Source organism: Nesoenas mayeri (genome assembly GCF_963082525.1).
Source record: "Nesoenas mayeri genome assembly, chromosome: 3".
Classification (NCBI taxonomy): Eukaryota; Metazoa; Chordata; class Aves; order Columbiformes; family Columbidae; genus Nesoenas; species Nesoenas mayeri.
This window is the reverse complement of record NC_137544.1, coordinates 96,171,199-96,196,753: the sequence shown is the minus strand read 5'-3', so window position 1 is coordinate 96,196,753 and position 25,555 is coordinate 96,171,199. Positions and strand designations below refer to the sequence as shown.

The 25,555-nt window shown below is 41.4% G+C and overlaps 1 protein-coding gene across 1 annotated transcript in view; it reads left to right on the top strand.

The window, feature by feature from the left end:
• Positions 1–254: 254 nt before the first annotated feature.
• KCNH1 (potassium voltage-gated channel subfamily H member 1) overlaps positions 255–25,555 on the top strand; it is a gene marked incomplete at both ends in the record, with an annotated part of 180,444 nt that continues 155,143 nt past the window's right edge. The window contains 4 exons of the mRNA XM_080342918.1: positions 255–327; positions 13,256–13,379; positions 13,622–13,728; positions 23,870–23,998. Coding sequence (XP_080199044.1) covers positions 255–327; positions 13,256–13,379; positions 13,622–13,728; positions 23,870–23,998 — 433 coding nt within the window. The remainder of the gene's footprint in view (positions 328–13,255; positions 13,380–13,621; positions 13,729–23,869; positions 23,999–25,555) is intronic.

Here is a 25,555-nt window from a genome sequence, read left to right as displayed (position 1 = left end):
CGCCCCCGGACGATGGCGCTGCAACACCGGCCTTGCCGCGCGGCGGCGCGGGGCGGCGGCGGCCGGCAGGGGGCGCTGCGGGAGGTCCGGCGGCGGGCGCGGGGCCGCGGTGCGCGGGGGGCGGCGGGAGGGCTGGTGCCGCACAGCCGCGCCGGTCCCGGCGGGGGCATGAGGCGTGCGGCGAGCGGCGCGGCAGAGCGCGGGTCGGTGCGGCCCTGAGCGAAGCTTCCGCCCCGCGCTCCGGCAGAGCGACTATGGCTGGGGGAAGGCGAGGGCTGGTGGCGCCTCAGAACACGTTTCTGGAGAACATCGTGCGAAGGTCTAACGGTAAGGGGGGACCGGGGCGGCGGGGAGGCGCCGCCGCCCGCGCCCCGCGGCTGAGGGCGAGCTCCCGCCGGGGCGAAGCAGCCTGCCGCTTCCTCGGTGGGGGCAGCCCCGGGCGGAGGCGCGCTGAGCCCCGGCCGCTCCCAGGCGGTTCCGCCGAAGCGATGCATCCAGGTGCCGCGGCCAAAGCCGGTGCCGCCGGCCGGCTGCGCCACCCAAGTCCTGCGGAGAGCCCCCGGGCCGGGCAGCGGGGCGGCCGCCTCCCGGCGGGGCTCCGGCTGCAGGTGCGCCGGCAGAGCGGGGCGCTCGGGGAGAGCTGCCGGCCAGGCTGTGCCCGCTGCGGGGCGAGACCCGCGCCCGAGGGGCCAGTGGGGGCAGCGCCGAGGCAGGACCCGGCGCGGGGGGATCGGGGGATTGGGGCACCGGTGGCGTCCTGCTCCCAGCCGGGAATGAGGGGGCACGACGGCTTCGGCTGGGAACGCGGTGCGGGCGTTCAAGATGGTCTCTGGGAAGGGAAAGCCCGGTGCTGGGGGATCGGCTGGGGCTGCCTCTCTGAGTTGAAAGGGAAGATTTGTCACAAGTGAGCAGAGAGTTTGCCGTGTTGACGGCTGAGGGTAGACTATTTTTTATTTTCTCAGTGCACCGTAACCAGGTCTTGCTCTTGGAAAACTGTGGAGTGGAAAATGCCTCGAATTTCACAATTGCATGCAAATGTGCATTGCTGTTATCCAGATTCTTTCACTTAGGGACTTAACAAAAGCTGCTCCCTCAGTAAGCCTGCGACCATGTATTCATTTATGTATTCATTTAAACCTAGGCATGTGCTTTTTTTTAAAGCTATAAGCCCAAGTTCTGCCATTTTTAATGCTTCCATTGACATCAGTGGGGTTACTTAAGGCATTAAGAACTTCTAGTATGATTGAGAATACGCAGGATCACAGGATCAAGCTCCTTTTGAAGACGATTTAACTACAAATGTAGTCAGTTCTGATAAGGCAAAACCAACCCTCTTGATAAGCAGCTAAAATCCCAATTATTCAAAGAATTATTTTCAATTTTTTTCCAATTAGGCACTATTATTGGAGAAATAGCCTTTGGCAAGATCATATTTTTTTACATAAAATCGCGAGGCTCTTTTTAGAGGTTGTTTCTGCAACTTTCCTATAGAAGGGGTTGGAAGCTGCATTCCTGAAAAATACTTGCTATTCTTACAGTGAATCTTGCCCTCTTTTTTAAAAAATGAAATGTTACATTGCATCAACTTCAGGCTGCTTCTCTAATCTTCCAACACCAGTTATCTAAGGCTTTTCTCAAAACTGTATTGAGTTTGTAGATTGTTTTTCTCATTAAAAACCAATTTTGTCTTTTGACTTTCAGTGCCAAAACCATGATGCAATAAATCAGTTGAGGTTTGGAGGTGGGGGGAATCATGCAGCAGATGCTATACTCTATATCTTTCTCTTTTTTCCCCATCATTAAGAAAGGGTTATAACAGAGCGTGGTGCTAGACACCACAGGTAAAATGACAGCACTCCATTTCCAAATACTCAGCAAGTCCTGAGGGCTGTAATCAATACAAGTTTTTTAGATTAAACCCGGTAGAAAGAGATGTGCAGTTCAGATTTATTAGGAAAAGCTTAGGGAAGCGACTCAGGTTTAGAAGCCCGTTTCTTCTGCAGTGTGCCGTCTGGTTTTTGCTAGACCCAGTCCAGCTTGGCTGTAAATGTGATACTGTCACATACAAAGGCTGTGTGAATCAATTCGAATGTGGGACCATCAGCCTCTCCTAACCTCCATCTCTTTCGGAAACAAGGATTGTGTCCTTTCTCGTCAGGCAGGGCTGTGCTGGCCAGCACAAGGGAAGTATGGAAACAGGCCAGTTCCTTGTTGCCTGTCTTGTCTTGGCCTGCCTGCTTGGCCTTTGAGATGATTTGGGATGCCCACAGGATGAGTGCTTAAATGGACCCATAAAGCTTGAGGTTTGGCTCCCCCTTCTTGGTTTCATTTGATTGGGTAGTAGTGTGACGCACAATGAAACTATGTAGGCCATTTGGGATTTGCCAAATAAACCTTGGGCTTGTTGTCAAACTGTATTTGCTGGCACATGCAAGCAAGTTAAGTAGTGCCAGCAGATACTGAGTTGATACAGATATAGGAATGTTCCTAATTTGGGGAGGATTCCCTTTGAAAGGAGAGGAATTTGGTCATAGAACAGAAACAGCTACTGAATAAGTGCTTCACTTAAAGGTACTTTTATGTGACATCGATCCACAGTCGCAGGTGAACTGAGGAAAACACATTCTTGTTATGTGTTATATTTCAAGGCAGGGGGTGTTAGTGAAGGAGGCTCTGTTGTAATAACAAAGTAATTGGCAAGCAGCCTCTTTTGGAAGCATTGCTTGAAGAACAGTACTAATTATACCATTTTTAACCAGTAGTTTAACAAGGAATTTTTTTTGGGAGCCTTTCATATTAGATGTGGGACAGGTAGGCTGATGCACTTTCAATGACCAAAGGTAATAGCGATGTATTTTGGCATGTGGGTTTTTTGTTAGGGTTAGTATTTTGTTCATGTTTATATCACACCATCTGCAGTAAGACTCACCTCAAACTCTGTTGGTCTGAATCATCTCCTTCAGTGTCATTAGGAATAAGAGCTGCTGCTTAGGTTGCAAATCAACTGAGACAGATTTTAATGCACTAAATGTCAACCAAAAGAGCTATACTAGGGTTAGAAGCTGCACAATATTTCCTCTCCACATATTGGAGTAAAGAAGGGACTGAGAATTTTTCAACCCATCCTGGAATGACAGCACACACAGGAAAGAATATATAGTGTCATCCACCTAGACCTGTGGAACTCATCTGGTCCTCTCTGATTTCTTCTCACGAGAAGACCTTTGAATGAAGTGTGAAATTAAGGTTCTTTCCTCTTTGAAATAAGTGACACCATAATCCTGCTTGTCTTGTATTTAATTCCTAAAAGCCATGTTTCTATACTAGCCATGTAGAGATAGAAAAATAAATGTTGCCTGTAGTGCTCATTTGACAAAAATTTGTTTGAAGCATTGAAATATTTAAAGACTAGAACACCCAATAGGACAGAAAATGAGCCCATGCTGTAAAACAGTGTAGTATGTAAAGAATCACTAGCCTCTGATGGTTACTGCTAATGTGATATTAATGTTTTTTTGTAATGTAATACACTCACAGTATACAAGCACTATAACAATAGCAGTTATAATCCTGGTTTGTGGCCAAGGCACCCAATTCAAATGGTGCAGTATGTTATAGAGAATACTGATACTTTGTGATATTCCAGTGCTTTATCAATAACTGGAGACAGAAATACTTCTCAGTTTATATAAATGCCAGATAGATTCTGCAGTCCTTCCATGGTCAAAATTCTCACTGAGGTACATGATAATTGTGTTTGTGTAAGGATGGCAAAAGCAAGTCCTGTGTTTACATGGCTTTGGAAAGTCACGGATGCTTTTCTGATTTATTGACAAAATTAGGAATTTGGAAGAAGGGGAGATTAAAGGGCATAAGGCTTGTGTGAATTTAATCTTGCTTTCACTAAATCCCCTGGGAATACACCAAGGAGGTGTCAGGTGTGGAAGCAAACCTGCACCCTTTGACAGAGAATGCAGTGAGTTCCCTGTAGAGGGAGAGGAAAAGCACCTTCAGACACAAATCCTGAGAATAACAGACGTTTCCGTGATTTATGGCATTGCTTCCATTGGAGACTCTAAAGTCCCAGTACAATAAACATTCTGCAACCTGGGGCTCCTAACCTTGTACTATTGCCTGAGACCTATGAGATAAATTAACTTTATAATAAACAGCTCTGAAACTGAAAAAAAATGTTTTTGTGTTCAGATAGAGAGAAATGCAAAGGAAATTAATAGAGAATGAAGAACTAAACTTAGTTTTATTTTCATACTTCTGCACTTGAATGAAATCTTCATTTAAATGAAATGTTTGCAGAGGATCCTTAACCTGACGGTGCTGTGTCTGCTGCAACCCGGCCCTGCCTGCCTCCCCTTCAAAGCCCATAGCGGTGAGCAGCACAGTACGGACGTGCAGACCTGGCTGCAGCTAAAGCGGTTTGGGTCCAGCAGCAGCACTTCCCCCAAGGCAGGGTTTGCTATCTTAATTGCTGTGGGTCTGTCGCAGGGATGTCGAGCGCATTTTCAACAGGGGACATTCATACAGTCCTAAAATTACATATGGCCCTTTGAAGGCAACAAGAGGCTGATGTGGGTCCCGGTGGAAATGAGTTTGACACCCCATGTCTATCGCTTTCGGACTACTGAGCTGTTTTATTAGTAGGGAACACATGTATGAACGTGCCAAACTCTGCATCGTTCTTCTGCATGTGATGTGCCAGGGTTACTCAGGTCCTGGGCAATGCTGGGGTACCTCATACTACTGCAACGCTTTCAGTAAATATCATCAGTCATCAATAAAGTGTTTTCATACTGAGAACAGGGCTGCTTTTGTTGAAATCAGCAAGCACATTTCTGTGGTGGTGTATAGTTTTTCTGTTTCCTTTTGATACAATATGTTTGGTTTCCTGACAGTTCATAAATTTCCATAATTTTCAATGAATCTTCAAGCAGCACTGGGTGAAATTCAGTATTTGCAGAGGACCAGCTCAGAAGCCTTGTGCTGGGGGTAAATTGCATTCTAGTGTGATCTAGTGAGGTTCTGTTAAATAGGGAAATGCATTTTAGTGACCATTTTAGACGTGGAAGTACTGAAAAGGACAAAGTTAATTGCGCATGGGGAAGAGCAATATTGAGGTGTTCCTTATGAGGTGCAGTGTCTGGGTTAAGCTATTCCAATTCTTAAAGCTCCCAAAGGAGTTGACTTGGAAGACAGTAGCAGTTATGCAGGAGGTTTTCTGTTCCATGCTCCTAGTTTAAAGTCTTGTCTACGTTCCAGAGTTCAGTGGGTTAATTTCAGCATAAAAAACCCCAACATAATGGAATAGAGGGGTCTGGCCTGGAAAAGGCGCTTTGCCAGAGTCAAACCTTGCAAAAAGCAGATGAAAAACTGCTGTATCAGTAGTGAGATGGTGCTATATGTATAGAGTGCCTTTAGCTGAAATTTTGTTTCTCTTGCCATTACTATGGCTGACCCTGTGCAAGGCAAAGTGAATCTTATCCTCTCCAAATCTGGCATCCAGTGGCTGATCTGGAGTCTGTAGCCTTTTGTATCTAATCCCGCAAGACCCAGTTTATTCAAGATTTCCTGTAAAATCAGTTTTGGCTGAGTGAAGTTCATGAGTGTAGGTCTGTCTCTTGGTTTTGATTAAAACAAGACATTTGGCCATGAAAGCAGCAGACCTGCAAAAACCATAAGGAAACAAGCTGTAGGTTCCATGTTAAGCATGTGTTCCCAAACTGAGAATGACACAAAGGTTTTGTTTCTTTCTGATCTGTGTTCTTTTCGAAGTTAACAACTGTTGAGATGCTTTCATTTTCATCCATGTTTTTCATATAGTTGGTCAGTACACTGAAATATCTACTCACTATCAAGAATTTTTTTTCTCAGTATCACTTGGTTTGAATATAATTTTTTTTGTCTGGCTTTTACTAGACCAGAAGCTTCTGGTTTTGTGTGTGCATCTTTATGCATTTAGAAATGTAGGACTTTGTTTCCTTAAAATGACTTTTATAGATAGTAAGGAAAAAAAGTACAACACAGAGATGATAGATAATGTGTTTTAAAATTAATGTTCTGGAAGCTCAAGAAGTTCTACGGTGATAATTCAACATATCAATCCATTTCTGCATTAAATCCTAGAACAAGATCATAAAACAAATCTTAATGAAACCCATTCATTGGAGAATGTGTTAATGCATTTTTGTGACTCGTATAGCTAAAAGTGAGCAGAGAGTTAGGTCTTGTCAAATGCTTTTAGGGCTTTTGATGACTGTAGCTATAAGCAGTAAATCAATAGGCTTCTTTAAGCTGACGGAAGACCCATATAACTGATGCAACTAAAACAGGCTTTTTCTTTTATTTCTTTTAAGAAGAGATGGGAGGAAAACAAAACAAAACAAATCCGGGCCAATTAAATGGTGAAGTCTCACTGCTAAAGAGTATTTTTGTCCTTTATTAAGAATGGTGCAATGTGTGACCCTTACAACTGATGATCTTTCTAATTTCTGAAAATTATCTCATGCTAATGTCACATTTGTCAAAATGTCGTCGTTGTTAATTTCTTGGTATGGACAGTACTTCAGGGATAGGAAAGGAATGATGCTATACATGAAGTACATACGACTGCTTTTGTGCACTTTCCATTTCAGCTACTCTTGTTCCATTATTCTGCACTAATTTGTTTTATTTTTTGAAACATACAGATAATTGTGAAGATTTTACAGCTGCTAGTGTTGGAAGGATGTATTCTTTTCAATTTAAACTTTCCTTATGGTAGACACCTACTGTGACATATTTGCTGTAACAATGCAAAATAACAACTGTTGACATGGAACCAGTAGTTTTTTCTATATTGTTGGCTGAAATTAGCATTCATTTTCTGTAATGATTCAAAATGAGTCAGTTGAAGTTGTTGTTTTAGTTAGTCTTAATTTTGTTATTTGTGGTATGATGAAATAAGTTTTTAAAAACAGCTTTCAGCCTGTCCTTGCATTGTACTCTGGAGTACACATGACAGTGTAAGTCAGGTTTGGCTAAAGTATGAAATGCCTGCATGTAGTGGATTGTGCTCATGCTGTATCACCCAAGGACCTTTTAAATCCATATTTGGTTCTGTAAAATAAATAGTTATATAGAACTTTTATAAAACATGTAAGCCCAAATGAACCTATCTGTAGGCTTTTGTGATATGTTTTTTTGTATTAGAGTGAGGCTATGGCTTAAAATAGTTCGGTCTTGTTATTAAGGATGTACATTTTTGAGGCCATATATCATTATTTTAAAGAGAGATCAAGTTGTTCAGTGGGATATTTAAACATTGACACACTCCCACTCTAGTAATGAATACAAAGAGATACTGAGGGGATGTGTTTATCTGTGTAATGCCATTGACTTCTACAAGAGAATGTGGATGTAAGAGCAGAATTTCTTATGGTAGAATAAAAGTAATAAGACAAATAGTCTTTTGGTCCTTTGAGCAGCTCTCTACTTGCTTTGAATGCAGTTACAGCACTTCTGTTAAGATGGAAATTTGGTTAGTTCCTGTGTCTTTCCCTCCTGAATTGTGAGGTTTCAAACCCATCTCTGCAAATAAAGGATTGAATAGATGCTTGAAATTCAGTTTGACTTATTTGTACTGATTTAGGGCCATATTTTGATTTCAGAAGTAACATTTGAACAATGTAACTAATCAGTGTGACTAGATGTTGCTGCTTTACTTTTTTTCAAAGCTAAGACTAAACATGAGCAAAAATTCATATACCCTTATCCTTTGCAAATTGTTAAAGTCTGCTTACAAACAACATTGTATTTCCATGCATTGCATTCCTCATAAAAAAATGAAACCATCTCTTTTTTTCTTGCCCATATCTACACGATGCCCCTTCTGATGCACTAGTTTGTAAATGCCAGAATTGGTTAGAAATTAATCTGTCCCTTGTACTTAAGCTTTATGATACAATCTTTAATCATATGACAGTTGCAGATGATGTTTGCCTACTGCACATTCCTAGGCTGGCTGTGACACAGGACCTGTGCTGCTGTTAGTCCAGCTGATGGATCAGTAGCTAAGGAGGTTGTATCCCCCATCCCTGCCCCCAGTGACCACAGGTAGGGAAAGAAATGTATTTACTAAGCAGTCCTTTTAGTTCTGCTGTAATAGTGGATTGTGGTTTTCTTCTAGTGGATCTAGGTTTGTTCCAGTGAAGATCCACTAGAGTAGACTGAGGAGACATTAAAAAAAAAACGACCTGCTGTCTCAATAACAAGCATAATTATATCCTCACTCAACATGATGAAGGCTATGGTCTGGAATGAGGAGGCCGGTTTCTCATCTGTTGCAGGCTGATGGGAGAATTAGCAAGTTTGACAAGAAGCAGGTCTTCCCACCATAGTGAACCTGCTTCTCCTTTCACTAATTGGGGAATAAATGAGGAGGAAATCTTTTGAGTTTTGTATTTGTGTGATGGCCATGGGGAAATATATTAATATATTTACATGACATTTGTGTATAACACCAACCTGAAGATGCTTCTGGGAGGCTTTGACAGACCTGCATACATATTTGAAAGTGCAATGGGCACCAGCCTCTGTTGTTACCAAGGTCTGTGCTACAAGTCACTGAGCAGAGGTTTCCTCTTGGTCACCTCGGTGTGATTCCCTTGTGCTGCAGCAGTGTGGGAACATGTCTGGCTGCTGGTCTCTGACCTTCTACCAGTGTGTCCCAGAAGTGGGCTTGTGCATCACTGAAGGGACATAGAATGAAGAATTTACATGCTAGGCTCTGGAAAGAGGTGGGGATCTCAGCTTAATGAGGTCCACCTTGCAGGAGAGGCTGGGAATGGTAGGCAGGAAGCATTTCAGTAGGTTGCTCCACGCTCTTTGCATGGAGGTGATCTCAGTCAGCTGGTCCTGATAAACACGTTTGTGAGGTGCTTCTTGTCCTCATGCGTTTTAGAGGTTTGAGCTGATGGACTGCTTATGTTAAGTAAAGCACTATACTTAGTAAAACGATTCAGGAGGTACGGTAGTTTTGGCGAAGCTGGATGTTCTAGAGACTTGCTGTTGTGAAAGGATCGCTATTATTTGGAAAGACATTTTCTGAGTCTTCTATGATAGTGTATTTTGTGAGTGGAGGAAAATACTGGTTTCAGTGACTGAGCAAAATCTGATCTTACACTTTGGAAGGAATTAAAATGTTTTTCTTGTTGCTTTAAAGCTGCCGTGACTAGTTTAAAGTGATAATCCAAAACGGGTCTGACATTTGAGTGTGTAGAGGCTGACGTGTGGATATACTGCAGCGAATAGAACTGACTTGTGGAAAATGCAGGCTAGAAAATGTGAAGTGGGGCAATTCACAAGGTAGCCTGCCCTCTCCAGTTCCTAGCTCAATTCTTCTTGGAGCTGATAAGAAGAACCAGTGACGCTTACAACTTCTCCTCAGGCCAGGCAATACCGCTAACCCAATTGACTTTGTGATAGAATTGATTTCCTGGTAAGGAAATCCTTTGAGTCCTTTTAAAGAGGTGCCTCAAGACACTAAATAGTTTGAGTACTGCAACTATCACATGTACATTTTACCCCTTGCCTTTGAAGAGAATTTAGGAGTGGATTTCTTCATGGTCTTCCTCTGACCAACTCCTTTCCTGGCCTTGTTGACCCACTTGTGAGTCCCCAAGAGACTCTGCCCTGCGATACTCAAAAGGTTCACTGGAGTATCCCTTGTGCTTGTTGTGCAGCAAAGCCACAGCTGTTTCCTGGCCTTTGGGACTCTATGTCCCTGCAGATGGAGAGGCAATATTTGCCTCAGTGGATGTTATTTAACATTTTCTTATGTTAGGAACAATTGTTTAACAGATTATGAGTTGTCTCCAAGCAGCACATTGTCAGGGATGTCAATGCAATTGCATGCAAATGATAGCGATGGGAGCAGCCCTTCTACCTCTGGGTTATCTGTCAGAATAAACTATACAGGGGAGTTGTAAGTGGGAGTCCTTATTGTATGCCGTGTCTTGCCAGTGTTCACACAGGCAAAAAACTGTTGTCAGAGACACTCCTGAAGAAATGCAGATGTGTCCTCCATGTAGGCATAGATCCACTGTTATGTCGTTGTTTTGTCTTTAAAGAAATCTGGAAAGAGGAGTAACTGGAAAGAAATTCCCATTTTTTCCCGAGTCCCTTTCTTTGCGGATGCTGTGGCTCCCACTTTGTGGGCTGTGAGGCCGCAGTAAGTTAAAGAAAAAAGAAAACAAACTGGATACGGGAATTTTGGAGACCAGTGATGCATATCTTCTTTCCCTTCACAACAAAATCAGGAACAAAGGAACTGATCACTCTGAGCTTGGTAACCTCCCAAGGAATGCTGGCAGAGAGTGGTGGGTTGGAAACCTCTTTTGTGGCCTAGCAGTGTGGATGGTGCCACACTGCAGCCTCTCTCGGCTGCCTGGCTGCTGTGCTCACCAGCGGCTTCTCTGCGGGCTTTCAGCCACATGGGAAGTTCCCAAGCACTGGTTCCTACAGGGCATTTTTTTGGATCTAGGGATCACTCCACGGCAAACACTAAAAAAGCATGGTAAGCAGCTGGAGGAGCAAGCCCAAAGATGAGTCAGGGGTGTGGTGTTGACTCCAGAGAATGGGTCCAACTTCACTATTTGCTTCCTGTGTGTTTGTAAGCTCTGTAATGCCTAGATCAAGGAAGGTGAAGATGCATGAAATAGGGACTAGCTAGAAGTTATAAAACAGTGAGAGCATCAAAACTTCCGACTTGCTCTTTGAATTGATAGATGCCTACGTTTTTGCCTATAAGCTTTGTAGGTACATAAAGATCTCTCAGCTTGGTTGTAACTCACAACTAAACCCAAACTGGACTGTCATGAAGCATTCTACTTCTACCTCCTAGGGAGGCTCGCTCATTGTAGACTGACAGGATTGCCTAATGGGGATGCATAAAATATAATACAACACCCAAGTCACACTGACTTAAACACTCATGTGGTGAAGACATTGGCATATATTCTCTTGAGTAGCCCCACACCTTGTAGGAGAACACTCAAACTGCTAGGCTGTCAGTGGGGAGGGAAATATGTGCATGTTCTCTAAGGAACCATTGGAAACTGCCAATCCAAAAATATCAGACTTCTTTGGGCCAAAAGATAATTAAATGGAAATGTTGTTTTTTTTTTTTTTTAGCTCCTGTGAATATGGCAAAGAATCTTGAGTATCGTCTGTGAAAACTAGGCTTATGTTAAAATGTTAGCTATCTTAAGTAATATAGGAAAGGGGGAAAAATGCTAAAAATATCCCCTTTTTTAGTGTTTTCCACAGGTTTCTATCTGCTGTACTAATGTTTTTCAGTTCTATCTTACTATCACTACAAATGGAGCATCTAGCTTCCAAGTCTTTGAGAGCTGGGCATCTAGGGGCTAGGCTGCAGCAGTCTTGCCTTTTGGTGCTTAAATCCCCTTGTGGACTTAGTGCTTTGTTTTTACTTGTGAAAGGGGGATAAGGGCACTGTCCCTCCTCACAGAAGCATTGCAAGGCTAGATAGAAGTAGGATTAACACAGTAATGGTAATCAGAAAAGTTCCCTATATAAAAAAAAAAATATATATAAATTTTTCATTTAAAAAAAGATATTATTTATCCAAAGACAATATTGAGGCTTAAATGTGAAAGGAAGGTCGCTGCTTAAGTTAACAGAAGCTCTTCAAGGAGCTCTTCAGGAGGTGGAGAGAAGGGTAAGTTACCTTTTGAGAAGGGGAGATGGTGAGAAAGAATGTACGCATGAAATAACACCATTCAGATCAGGGCAGGACCTAGCCTAACATTTGTATTTGCTTTTTTTTTTTTGTCATTTTTGTGTACTTCCTGATGAAAATTTAAAAATATCGTAACACAGTGCAATGTAGTATTTGTCATAGACACTCAAAAGCACTTGCTTTAGCGATGAGAAATGATTTGACTTATTTATAGGAAAGGGTGAAAGACAGGTATTGTTTTTGGAATGAAATGCTTCAACCAAGCAAAACCCATGGTATGTAGAAAAGGCTGTGGGAAACAAAGCAGTTAAAATGTCCTGAAGTTATACTACTGGTGTATTTTGTTCTAAAGAGTGTATAATGATACACTTAGTCACGCTCGTGGGGTTGGGCAATGGATTTAGATAGCTACAAGAATGTTTTATTTAAACCCACTTGAAGTTTGCAACAGGACGAAAGATTTTGAAAGAGAAAGTTAAAATAAACTAAACTCTTTGCAATTAGTAGGTAAAATGTCCTGTTTGTGCCTCTCGGTTGCAGGAAGCATTAATGATAGCTACACATGTTTGAACAGATCCTGAAAAGCAGACAGCATGGTGGACTCACATAAAGACTTCCCTTAAATATAGATGCCTCTTCATCTCATGTGGCTGCCTAGCCTTTCTTTCAGAAGCCAGGGGATCTTTGCAGCTGAGAAAGGGGCCACCATCTCTGCCTGCATGCCATTGCCCAAGCAGCACTCTGCTGTCTGTCTTGTACAGCTGTAGTTAGTTGACTGTGCAGGAGCCAAAGCAGCAGAGAAAATCAAGGTCTGGGCTCAGTATTGAGCATGTTAATAATTTGAATAAGATATAAATCATTAAAAAAAAAGGCAAGTACGGATCCAGTGAGAATGGAGGCGTGAATGCTGCTCACTTTTTTTTCTTACTGCTTGAAACTCCTTCTGGCTTGTACAGCAAACAGTGTTCTTTGTGTGGTGTAAGTCCTAACCCTGGTTGTATGATGTCTAGTTTGGAGCGCTGTGCCGTACATGTCACGCAATAAGTACTTGAGCTTGTGTGGTCAGCAGTGAAGGCTGTATTGAGAAGGCCACTGCATCTACTCTCAGAGAGAAGAAACATCAGTCATGGGCTGTTTTGGCCATGTGTAAGAGGCTTCACATTCAAGCTGAGTGTCATGGTGGATCTCAGTGCATGTGGTAGAGAGGGAACCACTTTGGTGAATCTGTCCTTAGTCAAGTGATGAATTTTACCTGTTTAACCATCATGTGTTTCTTTTGTATAAAACCATCCTCTTAACCTTTGCATGAGTAATTAATATTTTTTTAACTAAGAATTTACTTAAAATTACAACCAGGAATAATCCTGTTGACTGCAGTGGGAATAGTATCTGGGAAAAACTGTGCAGGGATTAAAGCAATCAGGATCGGATCTTGAAATGAATATTTCCTCTAAAGCAACGGTAGCCTCGTCTAATGTCTAACTGATGTGTTCTTTCACACAGATACTAATTTTGTCTTGGGTAATGCCCAGATAGTGGATTGGCCCATTGTCTACAGCAATGATGGATTTTGCAAGCTATCAGGATATCACAGAGCAGAAGTTATGCAAAAAAGCAGCACCTGCAGGTATTTGAGAACAGATTTATTTTCTGTTAAATAGCTTGTAGTATTGTGCTTGTTGCTTGAGGAGAAAAGTAATCTGTTTATTCCAGTTTTGTCTTTTGTCTCCTGGAGCTGCATCTGTCAAATATGCTTTCCAGGTGAAACAAAACCAAAGAAGGGCTGTTTCTAGACTGATCCTTTTCACACTGTAAACAAATGGTTTTGTGTCTTTAGTATCTGACTTGAATTTCTCGCTTCATTTGCAGTTTTATGTATGGAGAGCTGACAGACAAAGATACAATTGACAAGGTCCGTCAGACCTTTGAGAACTATGAGATGAACTCCTTTGAAATCTTGATGTACAAGAAGAACAGTAAGTAGTTGATTGGTTTGTTTGTTAATGTAGGTGTGTAAAGTTGATTTAAATTATAGTGTAAACTGCAAGTCTGCCAGCCTGTAGCACTGTGCTTTCTTTAGGGCTACATAAGCCCCAGTTCTACCAGTTGATCTACAAGGGAAAAATGAGAATATTAGGGATGAAAGTCACCCAGGGAGGCAGACAAAGCCCTCTAATTTGTTCTGACATTTAGAGCAATTCGTGTGTGATGCTTTAAGACAACACTCAAGATTCCATCAGCAATGATAATACACAAGCTAGCTTTGTGCAAATGGTTTCCATTACAGAGAATATACTTTTTCAGTTTTTAAAAAATTGATATAGCAAAGCCAGTATTTAGCCGTAGTTTCAGAATAAAACGAACCTATATTTTGTTTTAGAAGCTGAACTTTTCTGAAGTTTTCAGATTAAATCAGCTTCTGTTTTGCACAAAAATTCCTTAATTGGGATATGACTTTTTCCTAGGAATTTACTCTGTAACTGCACATGTCAGCAGATTAACTTCTTGCCCAAGCTTGTTGCCCCATCTAATGTGGACTATGTCATGGCACAGTTATTTTCATCCACTTAATGTCACCTGAAATATACATACACTGGGGTCTTCAGCCTGGCTAAATGTTAAGCTGAAAGTCTGCATTCTGTGACTTACTTTGCTCTTAACAACTTTGCCTTCTAATCATGAAAATGGTAGTGTTGTGTACAGGGGAAGATACCTTGCAGAAGCACCCTGCTAGCTAGCAGCTCCTTCCCATTGCAGCAATGGTGATCAATTTGGTAAGTTCTGCACTAGTAGGAATGAGGGACTTCAACCACGAAATACAGCATAAACTACTATGATTTTCAACAGTAAACCTCATTGCTGCCTTGTTTTTTGTTAGAAAGACCGGTTTTCTGAGGGAAGGTAATCCAATCTAGCTGTGTGTGTGAACCATTGGTCTTTCTGTTGAAATGACCAGCTAGTACTGACTGTTGGCATTTGTTGAGAGAATCACAGACACTTCATAAAACCTAAAAGATAATAGTTATGTATTCTAGTGCTGATCTGTGGATGTGTGGAGGTGATTGTTTTCCATCAGAATTAATCTGTTCTTCTAAGAAGTGATGGTGCCAAAGTACATGGAATTGGTTTTGTCATGTTTTAGAGAGAGAAAAAGATCTCAAGATATTTTTGCTTCATCTCTCTTCTAGTCTTTTTCTTCTCTTTTTAGCCTGTTCAGAGCATCATGACCTCTGACACGATGCCATTGCTCAGGGCTCTTCTGGAGCACAGCTTTGCTGGTCCAATTAATTTGAAAAGCTATATGTGGTATCTGAATGGCCTGGCTTTGTGCTGCTTCTAGTGTTGTCTGCCTCCAATGTTTACCTATTTCTTAAAGCTGATTTCTGTTCCTAGCTCAGTTAGTGGCCGTAGGGACCATATGCAGCTCATCTATGCATCCAAAGCCAAGTAAATAAGCTGCAGTCATGGCATCTAGGAGGGTCTGGAATTCTCTCAGTTAACAGTGCTTTGGCACCAAGAGACTATGCAGCTACTCTTCTGTCATTGCTGCAGCATATGGCCTGCAGTAGAGCCTGGGGCTTGTCTTTTGTGCAGAGTTAAAGCCAGGTAACTGTGGAATGAGGATTGTTTCCTGCCCTGCTGTGCACTTCCCCGAGGAGAGAGGCGGCCTAGAACAAAGTCCAGCTGTGCAGAAGCTGTGTCGTGCGACATGCCAAAAAGTAGAGCTGTGATGGTTCTGCTGTGTGCACAGAGGGTCACAGGCGTGGGAAGAGGGAAAGCACAGAGCTCGCTTTTAAGTTTAACAAAATGCAGTGCTCTTATGTTTGTTAGATTTGTGGCTTTAGAGGTACATTAACTACTGTTACAGAGACTGACTAGTAACACTAGATAGTTGTAACTGAAAAATACCAAAAAGGGGACATCCTGGGACATTTTCTGAGAATAAGACACATCATAGAAAAATACTGTTTTGTTTGCCAGTCACTGAGCACACAGACTGCTAAGTGGTCTTGCCTTTGTGGTCACCTTACCTCTGCCTCTGAGTATGGTAGTTGCCTGCTTTCTTCTTCAAATTAGCCAGTAAATTAGACAGGAGACAGATTTTTGTTGTTCTTCACCTGTCCTCTCCTTCCCTATAAACTAACAGTCATGATAAATAGCAAGTTTTTCTTTCTTTTTTGTGCTGCCGAATAATTGGGACATTTTCCACAGCCTGTATGTTTAATGTGCTTCTAGCTGTTTTAACAATACAATCTAAGCTTTCAGGTGAAAAAAAAAAGAAAACAAAGCAGGAGTTTGAAGTTAACTATGATGTTGCTAGTGCAGGTTGATCTTCATCTCATATCTTCACGTGCAACAGTCATCTCTGTTTCTCTGAGTGAAAATTATGTCCTGGTATTACACTTGACATGTCAACAATACTTGGAGACATTTAATAATTCTACTAGAAGTGATTGCCTCTTTTTAGCCAAGGCACTCTCCGTGGTGGTGACCCGGTATGCCATCCAAAAGTGACTGTCTTCCCTCTTTTCTGAACTTGAAGTTAGGATGTGATAGAGATTTGATGTTTCCTTGGGCTAGGCCCTTGATTACTTATGTGACGATCGTTGTTGTTCTCTGGAAGAATGGTTTCCTAGAAATGCAGAGCTCCTTCAGGGTAATTGGAAGCAACTGGAGCAAGCAGGTGCACAGACACCAGATTTTTGTCATTGTTGCTCTGATGCCATCCTGTTGCATTCAGTGGGCATTCATGATCATACCTGGAAGGAGACAAAGTGAGAGCTTGCTTTAATCTGGACTGCAAAATGACAACAGACAGGTTGACAATAATTTCATGTGAGAGCTTCAGTTCCATTGTTTGATTAGATGTGAGTGTCCAGTGATGCTGGAAGTATTGTTTATTTTTATATGGGAAAATCAAAACATTGCTAGATCTTACTGAAATTGGTACTAACTTACACCAAGGCAGTATGCGGATTAATGTATTAGAAAATAGATTGTATCTAGTCTTAGTAAAATCTTAGCTTATTTGAACTGATGCAATTTTAAATGTCAACTTCTTATGAGACTCTGACAGCTGTTTGTTAGATTTTTATAGTTTATGCTCAGCCTCATAAATTAAAATGGCTGAGTAAATTAAATTTGGACTTCGCCTAGTTTTCCATCTATGACATAGGTCTGGATTACAAGCAGTGCAAGAACAGGCTTCTAGATGCACTTGCTTCCATTAATTCTGAAATAAATTTTTGTAAGAATATAAATTTACTTATGTCTTCTTCTGAAGAGGCGGTGCCCATGTGAAATCTAACCTCTTTTCTGTGCAGTACTTGATCTGCTTCAATGGAAGAATATTTGAAGTGGGGTGGACTCTTCAAAGCTAAAATGCATAAAGAGTTACAAAGGGCCTTTGAGGGTCCACTGTCTGAGTGAAGACATTCCCATTGCTTACAGTCTGCAGCAGTGCTGCAGAGAGCCATGATACCAGTGAGGCCAGTGGAATGGCAGCATCCAAAATGTTGGCTGTAGGTAATTCTTTTGCACACTGCAAAGTGAATCAGATAAACAGTAGCTCTTCTCTGAGTACATATATTATAGTAAGAGTCCCAAAGGCTGGGATTCACTTTCAATTTGTGCCCTGGTTTTCTAGGTAATTGGATGTTTAATAAATTTAATACCATGAATATTTGTGTGGAGGGTTTTTGTTTTGTTTGTTAAATACTTTTTTTTTTAACACACACACACACACACACACACACACACACACACACACACACCATCCCCTCACAGTGTATTAGGAGATTCTTAGATTTCAAAGAATGACAAATAAGCCCCAAATAGTGATTTGGCAGATTCTACTTACAATTATATTTGGGATCAGTGCTTTCTACAGATGTTAAAAACCAACCAAACAACAATCCCATGCTAATGTATAGAGAGCAAAATTCACCTCAGGATGGTAGACCTGCAATTACCCACATCTAGGGAGAGTTTCTCATAACTGATATTAGTTAAAACCATTTATATTTAAGTGTGTTATGCCTCTAGTGTCTGCAGATGGAGACCTCTGGTACATAAATTGCTAAACCAAGTCATTGTATAGGACCAGAAGCAGGAAAGAATGAGGGTGTTGGATTAAAGTGGCACGTATCCATTGAAATTCAGCTCCATATTTGTCAAGCAGCATGCACACCTGCATCTCCTCTTGTGTGAAATCCATCTGTGTGAGTTCGCTTACCTTCAGGAAGGTCAAATCGAAGTGTTTTTGATTAATAAAACTCATAATTCCCATTGATCTCATAAGCTTCAAATGTGTTGCCAAGCAAGACCTGCTGTTATCTCCTGAAACATGTTCAGAGCAATGAGACTCCTCAGTAGTAGTCTATCAGTATTTTATCTGGGGTAAATGGAAAGAACATTTCAATCCTTCCCTGTTTCTTCCCCTTCCTTATACTCACTTTCTATTCTTCAAAGAGCTTAGAATCATGTAAACCATATCAACACAGATGCAGTACGATGGTGTATGCTGAACCTTTTTCCTACTGTGTTGTTCCAGTGTCATAGGATAACCCCAGTGTGTATGATTCCAGCTTTGGGGACTGAAATTGTTTTTTTCTTATCTTAGCATGTAATGATTTGACCTTTAGAAGCATTAGCTGCCAAACTATAGCAGCACCAGATGTGAAAAACATGAAGGTAACAGCTTTTAAAGTGCTGGAAATGCATTGTAAGGCCTGTTATTATTGGCAGAGTGGTGAGTCTCCTACATACTGAGTTGGTTTGTTCTCCTTCAGTGCACACTTTCTGCTAGAAGGCAGAGTTTATAGGAAGACTTTTGTTCTTTGTCTTGCATGGTCAAATGTCAGAGGCTCCTCTGTGCTTCTAGTTAAAATCTGTGTGCATATAGTAGCTTACGTAACTCTTTCTGATTACTTCTCATCAGCTGGTTTGCTAATTTGATATTGGACAAACTATTAGGTCTGCGTGGGACAGAGAGAAACAATCTTATACTGAGTACCTGGACATAAATGAAACTCCTGAAGGGGCGACTGCAATGGTCAGCTGTGCTGTTTATATAACTGACATCCTGCTGTCTGCATGGCTGCATGTAGGAAATGGTGGAGACACAGCACATTCTCCTGTCCTTTCCATTTCCATACTGCTTGACTGTTTACCTTCAGGGCAGTACCTGTCTGAGGACTGTTTGACTGAGATGTTATCAAGTAATGCAGAGGTTGTGCTGCTCTGAGGAAACTTGTCCCACTTAGTAAGGGCAGTGAAGACATCAGCTGAATTGTCAAAACATGGTTTTTTTCATTGTATTTATAAACTAAGTTTGTTTTACTTTGTTGAAAGAAAAATTGCTGATAGCAGTTTTATTTAAGCAATACCCTTTTTGTACTTTTGAAACACAGCTGGTAAATTGACCTCTTTGATTAGATGGGTCAAGGTATGTGGAAAGAGTGCATTTAGACAGTGATTTGATATTCATTGTAGCCTGTTTTTGTTTGACAGGATGGAAAACTGAAGGAGGGGTCATCAATATGCTCAGGGGGAGACAACCATTAATGAGGAATAAGGAATAGACCTTTAGTGTCTCATTCACTTCCATGCTATGAGAGTTTCTGGAGGACCTCAACCACAGTTAAACAGCATGTTAAATGCTGGTGTTCCTGGCAAGGGCCTGAACATATCACTGTTGAAATACACAGGACTGGAAAAGGGGAGAGAGAAGAGACAGTAATATTTGTGTTACAGGTGGGAAATGATAAGGTGTGGAGACATTTACTGTGTGTTAATCTGGAGAAGATTTGGCACCTGAATCATGGCTCTTAAAATTATCTTGCCTGTGCTCAGGCCAGTGAAGACCATTAGGAGCTTTATCTATTAGTTCTGGAATTAGCTACATAACTTTAGTACCACAAGACGGGCTGCTCCTACAGGCTACTGTCAAAAGTTCATTGTAGACTTTAATTTCTTCCCAGTTCACACTGCTTCTCCACCACCTTTGAAGTGACTCCCTTTTCTAGCAGGATTGGTCCTATGCCATTAGACAAACTCTGGATTCTTTCAGCGTTGATTCCAAATCTAAGAGAAGCCAACGTGGCTCATGAGTGGTTACTTCTTTGTTTGTGCATTGGCATTGTCATTGAACTTCACCAGTGAGTTTGCCAGGACGGAGCACAAAATATAAATGAAAGTAAATGTATTGTTGGAAACACTGGTAAACAGTCTCTGCGTGGCTGTACATCAATGCAAACTGGGGGCATATGGGGAAATTACTGTTGTTTTACTATGAGAGCTCTGAAACATGCTGTACTTTCTCTCACTGTCTGAATAACCCGTAGGCTGAATCTGAAAATCACATTTTTCATTAATGTTTATGCCTCTTGCCAGTAGCGATCAGCTGAGCAGGACATCCGCTTTGACACCAAGAGGATGAGGGCTGCCTGTAGGAGGTTGAAATTCTAGTTTCTGACCTGATTTATAGGTGGTTTATACTTTAAGCTTTCCTGTTTAATAGTTAAATAAACAGTTTAATGTTTAAAAAGTAAAATTCTTCTGATAATTAAAGCAGTATGGAGGAAAAAAGCTGAGCACAGCCGCAGCTTGGCTGAGCCTTTCAGTGTGTTCCCACAGTTCAGATCCCAGTTCTGCTATGAATGAGCTCCTGGTTGCAGACCACTGTGGAAAGCCTGTGTAACCCAGCACTGTGAGGACTCACGTCATGATTGTAGTTTTACATCCGCTTGTCTCCTGTTCACAGGAGAGACTGACAAGATGGTGGGGAACATGCTGCAGGGAAAAGTACTGAATAGTGTTGTGGAGGCAGATAGACGGCCTGGCAGAATTTTCCATCTACTTATTTCTGCTGTTGCTGTGTTACTGTGTAGATCCAAACCTGGAAGATGATTTACACAGACCACGTGTGCCACCTTCATTTTGCATTCAGCCCTGGAATACACCCTGTTCATGGCACTCTGACACAGTGGAAATTACAAAGGTACCCAAATAGTGACAGTTGTCAAAAACACCTACTTTTAGCTGTCAAGGATATCTGGCTACCTCTTGTTGCCTGAGGGGCACATTGCTAAGATCTACACTTGGTTCTAGGTAAAACAGTGTTTTGTTTTCCTCTTTACTATCAATAATGCGGCACGGGAGTGGGAGTCAAGGAAGTCTGAAAGTGAGAACCCTGTTGGCATGGGCTCCTTGCCCTGCAGCAGCCTTCTATAGGTTATCAGAAAAAGGCCTTCCTCTTGCTGCATTCAGAACATGTTAGAAGAATCTTGCAATGACATATCATACCATAATCATGATAAGATGACAGCTTGCATCTGACAAATAGCCAGAATAAGAGGGTGAATTGCATCCTTTCTGTTTCTGGATGTGTACAGCATCTTCAAAAGCAGGGTAATAAGTTTTTATAGCTGTGAGAGGCAGAGATGAAGCTGAATATGTAATTGAACCTCAATCCTGTGAAGCCTAATGTGAGCAGCCCATACCAGAATGGTTGTAGCTTGAAGGAACAAAACAATATTAAGTGTTTTTAAGGGGAGGGGGAAAAAATCCGTAGTCAAAAAAGCAAATGTATGTAGATGGAGATCAAAAAACAAGGCTGCAAATGGAGATCCTGTCTGATTAAAAAGTTGCACTGTCAGTGAAGGGTGTTGAAGTGGGTAAAATCAAAAGCAATTAGTCTTGAAGAAATCTCCATAAAAGCAAGATACGAATTTGATCATCCTCTGAATAGCTCATATGTGAAGATGAGAAAAAAAGTAGGCAATAAGAAATGGAGACAGGCAATTTTAGGAGTTCCTGAGAAAGGGTAAAGGGTGTTACTGTCCTGAAAATTGCTGATGGCTGCTTTGCATCAGTGTCTTCTAAGCTCATTAGCAAGTTAGTGGTGATTTTTCTGGCACAGTTACTTTGAGTCTTTTATTGCATTTAACATTATTGTTTGCTCAAAATTTATTGAAAGGAGCTGTTTAGGAATGCTAACTCTTAAAAAAAAATAAACAACATACATATATATATATATATATATGCTTTCTGCTATGCAGGCATGCTCCAGAAATGGCCATCAGTGATTCTGTCTGAATTTCTCTGCTTTTTGAGCAGAGGCCTCCATGCATCATGTACCCTGCTGTTTAAGGAGGTGGCTGTACGTATGGCATGGAATCTCAGCCAGGGTTTGAAACTGCCTGTACTATGCAGGCACAGTGGGAGCCTTGGGAACGGAGCTCTTCATTTATGGAAGTCATCCATGGGTCTTGGAGATGCCCTGGGTTTCTGTGGCCAGAAAACATTGTTAAGCACAGAGGCTGGGAAACAGCCCGGTGAGGCACCAGTAGCACCATTCTCTCTTGTATTAATTAGTTGGAAAAAAACCTGCATTTGTTTGCTTTTCTGAGCAGAAAATTGTGAACTACCTGAGGCTTCCTTGTGACCCTTGGACAGTCAGGAAGCACAAGTGGCCCTAGTTATAACTAACTATGGTATGAAATACAGCATGTAGTACTCATGTTAAAATACTGAGAAATTCAGGTGAAAGAGGGTCTGATCTCTAGCCTAGAGGAGCATCCTGTGGTCAGTAAAGAAAATAAATAGTCTTCTAAGATCAACTCCTCTAAAATAGGCTTTCATGCGTGAGTGACAAAAATTACATGTGGCGCTGTTTATTCTGGCTTTCCAAGATGGCCAAAATCCTGCTGATTTTTGCATCTCATATTGGCCCCTGGTATATAGACCCTTCTCTCAAACATAGCTCACAAGGGAGATGCAAGAGGAATGCTGCTTACAGCAAGCAAGCCTGAATTCTCTCTTTGGGTCTTGCATTTTATGCCTGCAAAAAGCATTGGTGAGTTTGTTTTATCATCACTGAGGGTATAGGGACAGTCTGAAAATCCATGTACAAGCTCCCTGCAGGCCCAGTCCTGGTGACCCTGGAGTCTCCTGATTGCCATGTACCTCACCACTGGAGAAGGAATAATCTTTTTATGAACAGTGTTAAGACTGCAGATTAAAAAATGATGCCTTCAAGGAGGCCATGTTGTGACATAAAGGAGCCAACTGCTTTGTTCTGAGCCCTCAAATCCAGCTTATACTCAAATATTACCAACATTGGTGTGGACTCAAATATCACTAACGTTGGTGTGGTGACTCCTGTGAAACGAGCAGTAGACACTGTCTTGTTACATGGAACTTTATTGCTATCAGTAGGGTCTTTTTAGCAGAACTACCAGAGACTACCAGGGCTGACTGACAGTTTCTCTCAAGAGGATTTGTGTGGGTAGATGTCCAGGAAAATTTACAGCAGCATCTGATAGGTCATTATCTGGGATCGTATTTTTCTGCAACGTACAGGCTCTAATCTCTCAAACAGTTTTGATTAGTAGTTCATCTACTGCAGTAATTAGAAAAGTACAGTTCTATGCAGTACAGCTTATTCCTACCCAGAGACCATGGCCTGATCATGCTGGCCTGTTCTTTCCTGAATTCAGTGGGGTCTTGCTTCACACTAGAGAAGTTTTGAGCAGGCTCAGGACAAGGCAGTGCAGTTTGCAAAGGATTTTCCTTTCGTAGGATGATTAGGAGGCTAGACCAGAACTCACAGAGCTTGTCTCTTGAAGCTGGGCATAGGCTGATGTAGTTGTCGCAGGATGGTGCTCCCTGTTTGCAGAGAAATATAAGGTCAGCTAAAACTGGTCATGCTTTTGGGTTGAGACCTGTATTATGGTTGTGGTCTAGGCACAGCTGGCCTTTTCTCAAGTCCTGCACAGAACCAGCAAGACTGTCTTGTGTGCACCCTTTGCACATATGTGGGACTCTTCTTTCAGGAGATTACAAGGCACTTCATAAGTTCAAGTATTTATTGTGTAGAGGAAGCCCAGAAATAGTGAGTGATTCCTGAAGATTAAAAAACTAATCAGAGGCAGAACAGAGAACTTAACTAACAATCTTGTCAGCTGCTTTGTCAATTTTCCTAATAGGTGTTTGCAAACAACCCAGCACCAAAGTAACATTTGCAGATGGCTGATTTTGAAGTGTAAACATCTAAGCTAGCACATTTACTGTTCTGCCTACCATTGACCAACTTTTTGATATGTTTGTTTCCAGGAACGCCTGTCTGGTTCTTTGTGAAAATAGCTCCGATTCGAAATGAGCAGGATAAAGTGGTTTTATTTCTTTGCACTTTCAATGACATAACGGCTTTCAAGCAGCCCATTGAGGATGACTCATGTAAAGGTTTGTCTTTTTCACAATTATGTATTTATGCTGCTCCTGTCTGTTTGCCCTGGTCTTGGAAGAGCTGAAGTCCTTTAAATACCAAAGCCAAAGAATTAGATGTTAAAATAGCTTCTGGCTATGCCATGGGGAACTGCTTTTGCGCAATGAATGGTTGCTGATTTCTTGAGTGAATTGGCTCTGGCCTGCCCTGGAAAGTTTCATTGCCAATGAAACTCCCAAGTGCTTCAGGAAGCAGCATTTACTTAGCAGATAGGTGCTGCTCTTCCTTTAAAATTCATTATTAATCCACACTCCAGCATAGCCTTCAAGTAGTCATGAAGTTGCTAAGCAGCCTCTTTGAAGTTGGAGGGAACCAAAGGGTCTTGGGCCCTGTACAAATTGTGCAAGACACTGTATGCAAAACCTGAGGAATTAACCCTACTTGAGTCTGGCAAAGGTCTGATTAACTTCATTCTGCCTGGCTTGATGTTACTTACCTTTATTATGGGTTTCCATAGATTAAAGTTCTATACTAGTTTCCTTTAACACGTGTGAAAAGATTCCCATCATCTTTAGTTGAATCAGGTTTAAGGTGTCCTGGTGAGTGAAGTAGCATGGTTGTGTTTTGCTGTTAACCCTTTGCTGAGTTACACTGTGGAAACCTGGAAGCAAACTCAGCTGTGACAGCAGCATAAATTTGCTCTCAGGTTCAGATCCTGTCAGAAACAGACCTTTTGTACCCATTTGGAGAATTACAGAGACGTATGTCCTCTGGGGTAAAAAGAAGACGTAAGTTCTCCTGTTGTTTGCATTTTTGTAGTATTTATTAATAATATTTGTAGTATTAAATTAAACAGGAAACTTACTCTGAAGGTGAACTGATTTACGTTTATGCTTAAAATGTTATTCTTTAAAAACATAGTTTCTCAAAGTGGAAACACCTGTTACCATGAAAAAGGAAGTACAACCTTGACAAACATACTCTCTTCCAGGCTTTGTGGTTTATTTACTTTTTCTCTTTTTAATGGTATTTTTTTTGATTCTTCGCTACTTTAATGGAACTGAAAAAACTATCTTGTCAGAAAGGGTTGGGTCTACAGTATTTTTTCCCTACTTAGTGGTTTTCGCTGTATCCTGATGAGGACTGACAGCAAAGATAAATCAGCATGATGCAGTAAAGCTGTCTCTTGTTTATTTGCTGGGAGAGAAGGCCCTTGATTCATTTAATGAGTTGATAAGCAGGACTTTCAGTCACAGCTGGTAGCTGTGTCTTTTCATTTTTACATAAGATCCTTAAAGTGATAGTGATATGTAATCTTGTGAAAAAAGTTTGTCCTTCACTTTCAATACAACGAAACACTGGAGCACTTTTGTTTTCAAGGAAGTCCTTTTAAATTTTTTTTGCTTTTTTTTTTTTTTTTGTTTGTTTGTTTGTTTGTTTTTAAATCTCCTTTGGATCTTGAAATCATACTGTTCTTACAGCGGTCGTGGCAATTCTTAGCAGTTCCATATCTGAAGAAGTATAAGCACTAAACCTGCATTATAAATGTACCAACTTGCAGAGGAGTTAAGAAG